This window comes from Colossoma macropomum, unplaced genomic scaffold, assembly GCF_904425465.1.
Source record: "Colossoma macropomum unplaced genomic scaffold, Colossoma_macropomum, whole genome shotgun sequence".
Classification (NCBI taxonomy): domain Eukaryota; kingdom Metazoa; phylum Chordata; class Actinopteri; order Characiformes; family Serrasalmidae; genus Colossoma; species Colossoma macropomum.
Window position 1 is genome coordinate 9,291,625 of NW_023494798.1, and position 13,889 is coordinate 9,305,513.

At 39.2% G+C, this 13,889-nt stretch overlaps 1 protein-coding gene across 2 annotated transcripts in view; it reads right to left on the minus strand.

Annotated features, from left to right (window-relative positions):
- Positions 1 to 13,889, minus strand: part of tbrg1 (transforming growth factor beta regulator 1) — a 35,353-nt gene that overhangs the window by 15,186 nt on the left and 6,278 nt on the right. The window contains exons 5-9 of one of the 2 annotated variants that reach the window (XM_036585016.1): positions 12,779 to 12,815; positions 12,360 to 12,422; positions 9,344 to 9,550; positions 8,208 to 8,278; positions 61 to 293 (exon numbers count right to left, since the gene is read on the minus strand). In XM_036585016.1, the coding sequence (XP_036440909.1) occupies positions 61 to 293; positions 8,208 to 8,278; positions 9,344 to 9,550; positions 12,360 to 12,422; positions 12,779 to 12,815 (611 nt within the window). The remainder of the gene's footprint in view (positions 1 to 60; positions 294 to 8,207; positions 8,279 to 9,343; positions 9,551 to 12,359; positions 12,423 to 12,778; positions 12,816 to 13,889) is intronic. The other variant, XM_036585018.1, reaches the window with a different exon arrangement.

Below are 13,889 nucleotides of genomic sequence, written 5' to 3' on the forward strand. Positions count from 1 at the left end.
GCCCTACTAAAACTTAACCAGCTCCGGCTTTAGACAACATGCAATTTCTGATGTACTCACCTTCCTCTCTTCCGTTCTCCCTCCCACGCTCTTTTCGTTCTTTCTTGGGTTTCTTCAAAAAAGCATCGTCAGACCCCGGGGCTCCAGGCCCCTGGGTTTGGCCTGCCGGCATGACGGCAGCCCCTGTTGCACTGGAAGTGAAGGTGGCAGGGGTGTGAGAAGTGTTGCTGGGAGTTGAAAGCATCTCCCCTTCAGCCAGAGACTGGTACTGCAGTAGAGTCTTCAGTAAAAACCTGGAGGAAACAGTGACAACTGAACCGTGCATGTTTTTACAGTCAACTTTTAGACATACCCACCTTAGCACACCTTGGCAATGTCAGGACTGCTGTTTAAATGCAATATAATGCACACAAACTCAAACATGGCACGTGCTGATGTTTACAAATAAGACTGGTTGAAAATAGAACACTGATACATGCTTTGAGATCAATTACGTGCATGACGTAGCTTATTAGTTCTGTTTTTAATTTCCTTACGCAGCTCCACTAACTGCTAACTCATTTCTGCCTTTTCCGTGTGTTTATCAGTTCAACCGTCCTCCAGCCCTTCTTCAGCAGTCAGTTTCTGATCACAGCACTGCAGTCAGCTCAACATTTTTGGTTTGCTGACTGGTCCAACGTCACTGAATATACATATCCTAGTGCAGCATGGTTTTTTAGGCATCATCTTATAATATAAAATAATGGTAATTTAATGCTGCGACAAAAACCAACATGGAGTCGAGTCTGTCTGGAGTGCTTTTTAAATCCAGCACAAAACAGAGCAGTGAAGCTAAACAGGGGCTGTTTAGATAAATTACAAGCACAGTAAAAAAAAACAGTCTCTTTAATTCCAAAGGATAAAGAGAGGTTTGAAAAAGGTCTAGTAAACATGAATTATGACTGTTTTCAAGGAAAAAGATAAAAACACAAGAAAAACATAGGACATGGGGCCTTCAAAAACATAAAATAAGTATTTTTCAGACATTTCGTGAAAATCCACTGTGACAATTCATAAGGATTCTCAGGAACCCTCGGGGCACCGTTCGAGACTACAGCTCATCTTTTCCAAGCACATTTTGCGATAACAGTGTGGTCTTATCTCTTTCCATCGATGGATGAGGTAGAGGGAGTTGTGATAAGTCTTACAGTAACAAACAGGCTACAGTCAGTAACTGTAAACATGCAAAATGCACCTATATGGTGGCTGCAGCTGATAACAAGGTCAGTGAGTGTAGTTGCAAGATAGGTGTACATGATACACTGGGCTTATCTAATGGTAAATCTCTTGGCTTAAAGCTCCAGGGATTCTAAATCCATGTTTTGTTTTTCCAATTTTCTCCCCAATTTAGTCATATTTAACCCCACCCACTAGTTGGGACTTCCCCAGTCACCCAGTAACACCAACACCAGGAGGGCAAAGGCAAACACAAGCTTCCTCTGAGTTATGTGAAGCTACCGCATCTGGCCAGTTGTGCTCTCTTGGACTCCCGGCCACGGATGGCTATAGCATCACCAGGGATTGACCTAGCAATCTCCTGGAGCCGGTTTTCCAAAATTTATGTGACAAAATTAAAGCAATCCAGTTGGATTAAACTTGAAAAAATGAGTTTTTCAAAACGGATAAGTTTTTCGATCCTGAAGATTTAGATCTGGATTTAATAATCCAGTCGAACCTTTGTGCAGGATTAAAAATGCTACAACTGGGTATTTCAAAACTTTACGCAGAAATCTTGGATACCTTTAATACCAAATAACAGGATGATTTTTATCCCACCTTGAGAGGTGGATTCAAGCTGCAATGACAGTGTTGAGGACACACTTTGTACAGAAATTACTTGAAAATAAACCAGAGTTCCCTAAAACTGATTTAAAACACTCACACTTATAAAACCATAACTTAATCTTATACTGTAAAGTTGGTGTTTTTAACTTGGTGTCCAAGCCACCTTAAAATTCTAGATTAACTGATCTTCAAATGCTTTGGTTGACAGAATATAAAACACAGATTACTGCACTGTGAACTTACAGTACATACATACATGTCCAAGTTATTGGACATGTATGTATGTCTCAAAACCCACGGTATGTATGGTCATTCATAGAGTCTCATCTACTCTGTCCAATCTTCTGAATCAGTTTGCTGCATTTCCTGAAAATCCAGAACACAGACTGTGATAGACTGTACCAATGTCCACATTCAGGCACCCCATAATAGAGAACGGCAGTTCATGAACAAAACGGACCGACACAGCATTAATGTTCAATTTATGGGAGATGCTGACCTAATTATTACAAACTGTGTTGTAAGGTGGCCTGGATCAGTACATAATGCATGAATCCTTAAGGACAGCAAACCCCCCCAGATGGTATCATACAGATTCAAAAACGATTAATCTGATTTCAAAATGATTGATTTCTCTTGTAAATCATTACAGATCAATGCAGTAAACTGTAAATGGTTTAAATGAGCATAAAGTTTATTATGTAGTTGTACACGGTCTCAGTATGAACCTCCTCCAGCTGTACGGACAACATCAACGCCATAGTCAAATTCATCCCATACTGGATTGAGCATGTCGGGTGTCGCTGCACTCACGGCTCTTTCAGTGCGATTTCAGAGATTATCCAGTGTTGTGGAACCAACGACCTCTGAGCTGTTGGAGCTTCACTGCTGACGAAAATCACACTGCACAGTTATGACGGATTCACTCTTATTGAAGTGGAGAATGCAGAACGCTTTCTGCTCAGGGGTCTCATCTCCTCACAGACTGAGGGGAGCCATCTTCCACTGACAGTCAGAAACTCTATGACCCCCTCTTTCAATTGGTATGTGATTGGTTCCTAGGCGCCTCACGGTCGTAGAAATATGGTGCTTTGAATCTTTTTGAATCACTCTGTACATAGTGACAGTGAATGACATCTTTTGCAACAGTTAACACAGACGCAGAGCTGAGATTTAACAGAGCCCATGCAACAGAAAGAGCAACAACTAAGCATTTAAATGGGGTCCGGAAGAGCCACCTTGCTTGCTTGAACTACTACGTGTTGAGCCAAAGCACGCATGCAACATCATCTGTGCCTGCACTGTTCTTCACAGTATAGTACAAACACAAAGCCCCTCTCTACAGTGATGAACAGTGGGCTCCTCCTCAGCGCCAAGACAGGGGCTTCCCACTACCACCACTGCAGCCTGATGGACACTGGATAGGCTATGAGGACTGCTGTGCTGAACCTTTATTTCTCAAATGATCACTGAAAAATTGTGTTTTTGTGTTTTGTGTTTCATGTTTACAATGTCTCTTAATATAGACTGTAATTCTTCAGGGTGCAGATGGTGAATAAAAGTATTTTCTACCTTAGAGTGGTTCATTAATTATACCTCTTTTTCATTAACAGAAAAATGCTTTAACATAATTTGTCCAGCAGATGGCCACATAAAGGGATCTAAAAAGCAAATAAATTCCAGATCTAGAAATCCTGGTACTAAACTTTACCCAGTCTGAAAATGTTTTGAAAAACTGGGACAAAATCTGAGAGATTATTTTAATCCTTTATGGGAAAAAGGTGGATTTAAAAGTGGAATCAAGCAAAGAAACAAACTGGCCCAGGTTCAAGGTTCATCGTTCCAGTTGCTGCCATCGGGCAGGAGATTTAAGGTCCCACTGGCCAGAAAGAGCGGGTTAGTGAGCATTCTGAATATGGACATAATAAATAACACCCCCGGCATAGTTCATGAGCTGTTGCTGTAAGTGTTTTTAAGTGCTTTAAATATATGTCTATGTATTTATATGGCAGATTGCCAAAGACAAATTTTTATTTAATGCGAATTTAATGGAAAATAAAGTTTATATAAAGAAATTATTCGGCCGAACACCGAAAATGTTTTTTTTTTTTTGCCATTTTCGGCTGAATAATTTCGGTTGCCGAATATTTGGTGCATCCGTAGTCAGGATAATCAAATAAGATAAGATTAGAAAACTTTTTGGCCATTAAATTTGCATGAAATGGAAAAAATGGATTAAGTGAAAAGACCAAATAATTTCTACCGAACAATGACGTTTTTAATGACGCTATTTTTCTAGTTCGGAGTGGAACTTTTACTCCTCAGCTCCAGGGCTTGAGCCAACTGCTCTAGGCTAATAACCCACTTTAACATGTTATTTTAACCCAGCGAGTCACACCGGAGCTGAAGTTTCCCAGCTTTTATTCAGTTTAAAGCATTCGAGCCAAATATAACCTCCGCCTCTCTCTCACGCTCTTTCTCTCAGTGCCACAACCTCCTTAAAAAAACACAAACCCCAACAAAGGCTATGAGTGTGGAGCGAGGCACTCTTTGTAAATGCAGCCAACATGTTGGCTGTGTGGAAACATTTTAAAGAGTCAGAGACTCGAGAATGGCCATTTGCAGACATTTTTCTGCTGAATTGTCAGGGTACATCTTAACTTATTTATGTTAAGTAAAATGGTCATACTGTATTTTTTGAAGGACGCAAATTTTGTTTTACTAATTTATTTAAGTCATATTGATATTTTATTTTTACCTTTACGATTTGCTAATTTATTTGTCATTGTGCTTTGTTAGTATGTCTGCTGGGATGTTAAAACTTTCAGTGCTCAATAAATATTTTTAAATTGCAGTTTAGTTATTGTTTTTTCTTTGAAAACCAAGACAAAAATACATTTAGCCTATTTAATTTATGCAATGGTGAAAAAAAGTGGCAAAATTAAAGGAACACTGTGAAAAAACCGTGTTCCGTATTCGGTATTTGGCCTTTAGCCAAATGTTTTATTTTGTTCGGTTTCCGGTCAAAAAATTTCATTTCGGTGCATCCCTAATCCTGATTATTTGAAATACTGGCCCCTGATGATGGGGCCAACACTTGGACAGTTGCGCCACTCAGGAGCATCATGTTTTCTTTCTAATTGGGTTAATCTTGCTCTTGTGGACACACAACATACACTGATCAGGCATAACATTATGACCACCTCCTTGTTTCTATGCTCATTGTCCATTTTATCAGCTCCACTTACTATATAGGTGCACTTTGTAGTTCTACAGTTACAGACTGTAGTCCATCTGTTTCTCTCCATACTTTGTTAGCCCCCTTTTACCCTGTTCTTCAGTGGTCAGGACCCCCATGGACCCTCACAGAGCAGGTACTGTATGGGTGGTGGGTCATTCTCAGCACTGCAGTAACACTGACGTGGTGGTGGTAATATGTTCAGTGAGCTGCGGTCACGGCAGAGTAATCAGAAGCCTATTTCACTCCTTTCACTTCGCTCGCACCGTTGTGTTTAGTTCTGCTTCAGGGCTGTGGCAGGATATGAGCTGTGGGTGGCCAATCCCACACGCTTATCAGAGTTTTAGGGCCAAGGCCTGACGGTTCTCCCAGAGTCTGATGAGCAATTTTATACCATCTTGGTTTCTTCATTCAAACATTATTGGATGTTTAATATAACAATCATTTACAATGGAACTTTAAAAAGCAACAGTCAGATAGGCTTCCTAACAAAAACAAAACAAAGAGATCAGATCACTCCTGTTTTAAAAGAGCTGCACCGGCTGTCTGTATCATTCAGGATAGATTTTAAAGCTCTGCTGCTAGTTTTTAAAGCTCAAAATGACCTGTAAGCTCTGCTTACATCACAGAGTGTCTGTCTGTTTATGGTCCAGCACGTAATCTAAGATCTGCAGATACTGACCTTCTGTAAAATACAGAAAAAGTGGAGAGACTCGTTCACTTTTAATGAACATCTGAAAACGTTTCTCTTTAACTTTAAATTAAAACTCTACGTCTCGTGGGTTTTATCTTTTAATTTGATCTGTGTCATTTTCTTATGATTCTAAATTAATACTTATAATTTCTTGTATAATTTACAATTTCTTATATGTTTTTTATCATCTGTCTGTAAAGCACTTTGAGCTGCTACCGGTATGAAAAGTGCTTTATAAACAAAAATTATTATTATTATTATTATTATTATTATTATTAAGTAAGCTGCTACAGCCACAGAAGACCATTCACAGCAGTAGGAATTAAAAGATTTAAGCCATTTAACTAAATTCTAGCAACTAATTTGGCCCATCTTAATGAATACAGCAAAACTGTGGCCATTTTTGTGATTGTCAGGGCCTTGTGACTATTTTGAGCCTCAACAAGCATTTTTGAGGATTTTAAAGGAGACAAAAAAACAAAAAACAAAACACAAACAAAAAAAAAAACACAACTATATTTTTGTTACTCTTTTGTTGTTGCCCTGGGAGACACAGGAAGGGATGAAGTGGATGATACAAGACTGCAAGACTTTAAGAATATAGGAACTATATCGCATCTCGCCTCATTGACTTGAATCTGCTGGTTTAGTTTACCTTCTATTAGAGATGAATGATCAGGCAAAAGTCTAACATCACACCACTTTAAGATACACAATATTGTGCATCACTGTCACAATATTTATTTTTCAGACATCAGATAAGTTGGAACAAGGTAGAGCCACATTTTGAAAATACTGTCAAAAACTATAAACATATGCATGTTTTCACAAGATTTCACAAGCTATGACACACCAAATCCAAGTAAACATGACAATACTTCTCCTTTTAGTAATCAAACATGCTTTTGTGGTTTTCTTAAACTGCTGACACCCATGAAAAGCAAACTGTTACTGTGAGGTACTTTATTCCGATAACAGTAAATACAGTCATATCCAGCCCCACCTTATAACGGATCTTTGCTACGAGCCACAGGCGTCAGGCTCTCGTCTTAATGAGCCGCTCCACTGCAGATGTCAGCGTTCTGCCTAATTAAACACACCTGACTCAACTCATGAGCCAATTCTGCAGGGCTGAGCTGCATTCAGAGTGTAAGAGGAGGGAAAATGTTCATCTCTACTAGGGCTGAAAGAATAATTGTTTTTAAAATCGCAATTTAAGACGGCGCAATTTTCAAATCGCATTAGCTGCAATCTTTTTTTTTTTTAATTATAGCCTACAGTCTTAATAAAGGTTCTTCAGAAAGAGGTTCTTTAGTAAAAACAGTCATTCAATATAGAACCAAGAACACTCAATGGCCCATTTGCATGCTTAAAACGTTCTTTGCATGGTGAAATGGTTCTTAAGACTGATGGGGAATGTGTTGTATAGGGTTCTAGATTGAACCAAAAACCAAAAAATGTTATGATGTCAGACTTGTAACAACAGAAGAACATTTTGGTGCTATATAGAACCATACACAACACATTCTCCATCAATCAGAAGAACCATTTTTAAGCATGCAAATGGGCTGTTGAGTGTTTATGGTTCTATATAGAACCATTGTCTTGACTAAAGAACCCTTGAAGAATCGTTTTTAAGTGTGTGCATTAGCAAAAAGGTTTTAAGTTTACAGAGGGGAAACTGAACCTAATAAGAGTTCGTGAAGTGCCTGCAGACGAGTTAGACCAATCAGAGGCAACCAAACCTCCATGCGTTGTGACATCACAACCACAACTTACTGGCAGTTCAGCATGCTGCGTTCAGGGGTCGAGCCTCAGGCCAGACAAGGTGGATATTCTGGTCTTCCTGGCCAAAATAAATCAGGCCGGAATCACCATTTATAAAAAAATCGCCATTTAAATTGCAGTCGCAATATTAGTCCGAAAATTGGCAATTCGATATTTTCCCCATATCGCTCAGCCCTAATCTCTACGGTGCTCTGCCCCACGTCAATGAGTCAAGCACAGGCTTGTGCTATTGAAAATGGAAGTGGCACAGGTCATTCGGTACTGTACAAGCCCAAGCACAGAAAAACAACAAACAGCCAGGGAAAAACACGATTTCTTTTCCAAACGTGTTGCTTCCTTTTCCTAAGCTGATAATGCCAGCAGGTCCCTGGGTGCTTTTAGTATGTCACAAGTTGAAGAAAAACACTGACCTAATACAGACACGATAATCCAAACATTATTGCTCAATAGGATGAGATGGAGGTTATGCCTTATTTGCAAAGTCTTGTCAAAACCAATTCTGTAGTTCTGATATGAGACAACATAACATATCTGCTTTGTTATCTACATTTTCTGGGAACACTTAGTTGAGCATGGCTGACAACACACAGTGTGCTTTGTTGCACGGCATTCTTAAAGACTTCCACTCCCACCCCACTGCACCGCCTGAGAAACGTTACTCACCTCCTCTCCTCTTTCGCCCGAACAAACTTCTCCTCCAAGTGAGCAACTTCATCGCACAGGGCTGCGTTTTCCTACATAGCATAACAGGGAAAAATCAGATCTTAAAAATAACTTAAGATTGCATATATTTTCTGCACTGTTAGAATTTCCACAGTTGGAAATATAACAGGTTAATTAATTTCAATTAAAGTGCACTAGATTTTTATTTCCTTATAAGCTACTGGGATTCGGGGCTTTTATAAATATGGGTCATTCTACAGAAATGTCCATTTTTGTGTCTCTAGTGTTTACAGATATATTACACTTAAGAAAAAACAATATGGTATTTTAACAATCACAACTTCTTCAGTCATCAATTTAGCAATACTGGTTTTTAAATCAATCATATAGAATTCCAAGCACCACAGAAGAACTCGTCTTCACAGTCATGTGTGAAGGCTGAGGCCATATTTTGAAGTAAAAAACAATTTTTTCTGCAATTTTAACTTCAATAATCTATACATGACTATGAAATATATGACTTAAATGACATAAAGAAAACAAATGCCTAATAAATATTATACAATATATAATGAGAGTTGTGGTTCCCAGGAGTCGTGTCACTGGTGTTACTGTGTAACAAAAAATCTCTTATTTTGCAATAAAAAATCACACTGATGACGTCACGACTTCCTTTTACCTGTTTTCTGAGGATCTATGAAGAAAAGCACATGGTGAGTCCACTGTGTCTTTCAGTTATCAGAGATTTTCTCATTTAGCTCATGATTTCATATGAAGCTTTTAGCTGAAGTCACTGGTGTGACCGACTTTATTCTGAGGTAACTGTGATAAAATAGAATACAAATGGATTAAATTCCATATTTTAGTGGATATTCCATGATTGACAACATGTGGTTTGATGCTCTGTAGCAGCCAGTTATAAAATGTATTTTTCATTAAAAATGTCTTGGTGTTTCCTTTATTATGTGTAACACCAAAGAGGATCAGTAACACCAGTGACTCCTATGGAAAAGTGGACGTTTCTGTAGAATGACCCAGGTGTCTTGTGGCAGCGTATGGGCCAAGTCCAAATTTTTGACAGGTACTGTAATGGCACTGCATTCCTGAACATTCAAACTATCTGCAAAGCTACTCACAAAGATCATGGCGCGAGCAGCCTTGCGCAGACGGAGGTACTTGAGCCTGTACTTCTCATTCTGGTTCTTGCGGAGAACCTTCTTGACTTTTGGCCTGAGCTCCGAGTGGCCGTGAGGAGAAGGGTCAGACGGCAGAGATGAGCCTGAACTTGAAAAGGCCGTCTGGGCAGAGAACGCCTGCAGAGCCTGCTGTCTCTCCTCATCGGTCTGAGCGCATCGGACACAGAGGAGAGAAGAACAAGAGGGATGTGGAAAAAAATAAAATAAAGGTAAACACGATGGTTTGGCCAAAAATCAAAACCTGAACATAGCCAATCAGTCAAGACACGTTTGCTTCAAGTTTTGTACCCAATGCAGCTAAAAATCTGCTCCAATACACAACTAAAGAAGCAAACTTTGGACATAAAACGAATCTTGGCCGATCGACTATATCTGGCTGAAGATGCTTTAACACAGTGATCACGGGGGGGAAGGTAAGGTGAACTGACAGAACAAATAATGACACAGCAAACAACACTCATGAGAACTAAACATAATGATGGACTTCATGTGACGACAATGGGGCAGTTTTACTAAGAGAGGCGCTAAATGAGAGTCTACCGACACCAGCATTATTACGGTTCTTACAATTAAATTTTTTTTTATTTTGTTTTTTAATTTCCGTTTAGTTTTAGCTAGTTTTAAGGGTGCATTCATAGTTTAGCTTGGTTTTTATTTTCTGGAAAGTAACAGTTTTAGGTTTGTTTTTATTTAGTTTCGGTTTTGTTATGATGAACACTGTGACAGCAGGTATTTGATAAGAGTAAAATGAACTCAACAGCAGACTGAGCTCAGCTCAGCGCCAGCTTTCCTTAAAGATGCAGAACACAGAAGGGATCCACTTCTAAACTCCCCCTGAAAATCTAATACTAAAGGTTTTATTCTCAGTAATTCTATTTCATTTTTGCTAGTTTTGCAGTGGACCTTAAGAAAAGATAAGATAATCCTTTATTAGTCCTACAACAGGGAAATTCTCAGTGTTACAGCAGCGAAGGGAGAGCAAGGCACTCAAGAAAATAACAAAGTAACTCAAGTAACAAGAAGAGAAACTAACAAGCAAATAATTAATCTTGTTAATTAGTTAACAAGGTTTTTTACAGTTTGTTACTTTTAGACAATACATATAGTACTAAAAAAAAAGATAAAAAATAGACTCCATCACAAAAAATGACATACATACATATATATATATATATATTTTTATTACAGCTTAAAAGCACATTTTTTCACTGCTAGTCTTCACTTTTGTAATTATTTTTGTTAGTTATAATAACCCAAACCAACATTATGTGCTGGTGGCCAATTTAGTTATCTACTAACTAGCAATATAATCACATTAGGCTCACATGCTTTTCATTCATTGAAAGTTTGAGAAAAGACTTCACAGTCTCGTGTTTGAGGTTCAAACTGTGACTGATTACGTCGAAATAATTTTTCAACAATGACAAAATCAAAATAAATGAATATGAGTCGAGAAAGTATGTGATTAATTCAAAATTATTTTGTAAGATTAAACCATTCTTTTTACATAATATGTCAGAAATTCCGGAATTACTTATTATAGAGGTTGAATTTTACAAAAGTAGGATTTGTAGGCTAGTAGGTCAGAGTTAGTATCCATATCGATACTTGGTTTTGGCAGATAATTAGGGATCAGGTAGCGGTAGACAAAACATGGTATCAGTACATCCCTAAAGACACATTAATTTTTATTTTTACGTATTTTATTTACTTCATTAATTCAGAAATAATGTGATATGCATGGCAGTGTATTTTGCTCTTTGAGAGGGAAACTCCTACAAATGCATATGACAATGGGGCAAAAGCACATTATTATTACTATTTAGTAAAACATGACAGACTTTTTAACTGCCAAAATGGAGTTTGCGCATAACGTTAGTAAATCTGCTGCAATATGGGTTACATATAAGTTCACACTGACAACAAAGAACATACACTAATCAGGCATAACATTATGACCACCTCCTTGTTTCTACACTCATTGTCCATTTTATCAGCTCCACTTACTATATAGGTGCACTTTGTAGTTCTACAGTTACAGACTGTAGTCCATCTGTTTCTCTGCATACTTTGTTAGCCTCCTTTTACCCTGTTCTTCAGTGGTCAGGACCCCCATGGACCCTCACAGAGCAGGTATTATTTGGGTGGTGGATCATTCTCAGCACTGCAGTAACACTGACGTGGTGGTGGTGTGTTAGTGTGTGTTGTGCTGGTCTGAGTGGATCAGACACAGCAGTGCTGCTGGAGTTTTTAAACACCTCAGTGTCACTGCTGGACTGAGAATAGTCCACCAACCAAAAATATCCAGCCAACAGTGACCACTGATGAAGGACTACATGATGACCAACACAAACTGTGCAGCAGCAGATGAGCTATCGTCTCTGACTTTACATCTACAGGGTGGATTGACAAGGTAAGAGTGACTCATAGAGTGGACAGTGAGTGGACACAGTGTTTAAAAACTCCAGCAGCACTGCTGTGTCTGATCCACTCATACCAGCACAACACACACTAACACACTACCACCACGTCCGTGTTACTGCAGTGCTGAGAATAATCCACCACCCAAATAGTACCTGCTCTGTGAGGGTCCATGGGGGTCCTGACCACTGAAGAACAGGGTAAAAGGGGGCTAACAAAGTATGCAGAGAAACAGATGGACTACAGTCTGAACATAGAACATAGAAAGACCTCCTTGGTGGTCATAATGTTATGCCTGGTTGGTGTATATAGACAGATTACATCAATGACAAACTAATAGTGGTTGCAAAGAAAAGGTTTGGATGTAAGTAACTCGAGTTTAGGATTGTCTTAACTTCTCTCTCCCCCTCTGGCCTGCTGTGATGTGCCTTAGTTTAACCCAAAGAACAAAAGACCGCTGGCTTTGGAGATCATACTTGTTTTGTTCAGCATAATAGCAGTTCAGAAACTAATTCTCAGCACAAATCAAACTTACCAAGAGGGCAAAGACTCCATTTCTGTTCTCAATCCTCTTGAAGCGCCTGCTCCCTTTCTGTGTCTGAAATACAGCGCAAAACTGAAGCCAAAGCTAGATGTTGAAGCCTGAACTCTACAGACAGGACGCCAAGGTGCCAGTCACTTTACACATGGTGTGCACTGTTTGAGAGAATTATACTTGGGGGGAGTTTAATTTATCCAAATAACAGCATTATTGTTTTGATCAGGACCCTTCTGTCAGAGAGAGTAGTGCTTTATAAAAACACAAAGGAGTGCAAATGAGAAAGATGTATGCAAACAGACATGCTGGTTATAAATTAAACATGATGCATGGTATACACAACATAATTGACCACAGACATGGTTGCCTGACGAACCGTACCCATTCCATCACAATTCAGGGCGGGTCTGACTTACCTCACGGTACATCACAGCCTCAAGGCTCGACTTTGCACTATGAAAGAAAGATTATTTTAATTTGTTTCCATTATAGCTGTTAGCTATGAAATATGCAGTAATGTAGAGCGGGGAACAACCTAACACTTCTGGTTATTGCTTAGTAATAATAAAAATAAATTTTTTTTTTCTATAATCTCTGTTTTGCACGTATGAGCTCATGAACAGTTCGTCTGAAAGTGGGGTCAGTGCAAATGTTACAGCATTTATTTGAACCTAATTGCAAACAGACATTCAGGTGACTGTTTTTTTTTTACTTTGTATGCCTCAGATTTACAGTAAAATCTTTCAATAAATATTTCAATGTGGTTTTGTTTATTGATCGCCTCAGAGGACAAAATGTATCATGTGATCAGACTGTGAGAGCACAGTTGGAGCGTGTGAAAGCAGAGCTCCTTCAGCAAAACAGAAACTTTGTCTACGTTTACACAGTGGCCCAAATCCAATTTTTTTCTTCATATGTGACACAGATGTGTGTCTGAGTGTCAGTGTGAACAGATGAACACACTGAATCTGACATTTTCAATTCCGATTAGAGACGCTTTCATATGTGGTACTGAAATCCGATACGTATCCGATCTGCGGCAATGCAACTCAGTTTGAACAGCCGGATCGGAATTCATGCGGTTTTTATGTCAATCCAACTCGACATTCATCATCATTTCATGCCACTGAGACTCATAAACATTTGGGGTGATATTTCTGTTCAAAAATTATTAGAGACTCATCCAAAACCCTCCGTATTTGAAGAGATTTTGAAAGAAATGTCCGAACGCGGCCACAAGAGAACGAGGCTGCAGCGTCAAAGAACAGTTAAAGGTCTGTAAGCAAAGTTTAAAGAATCCGAGGACGCGAACCAAAGAAGTGACCGCGCCCTCTGTACGGCGAGCTGAACACATTCTGGGTGATGAGCCTAGCTGTCAGTCAGTGAAGCTTCATGATGGCTCCTGTGATGCTGGTGAAGATGAAGCTGATCCTCCGGGAGCGACTGGCGTTCGTTGGCGGTCGTGATTGTTTACCTCTGGATGAGCCGTGAAGCAGCGTGACGCTCTGTTCTTTAGTGCATGTGGGT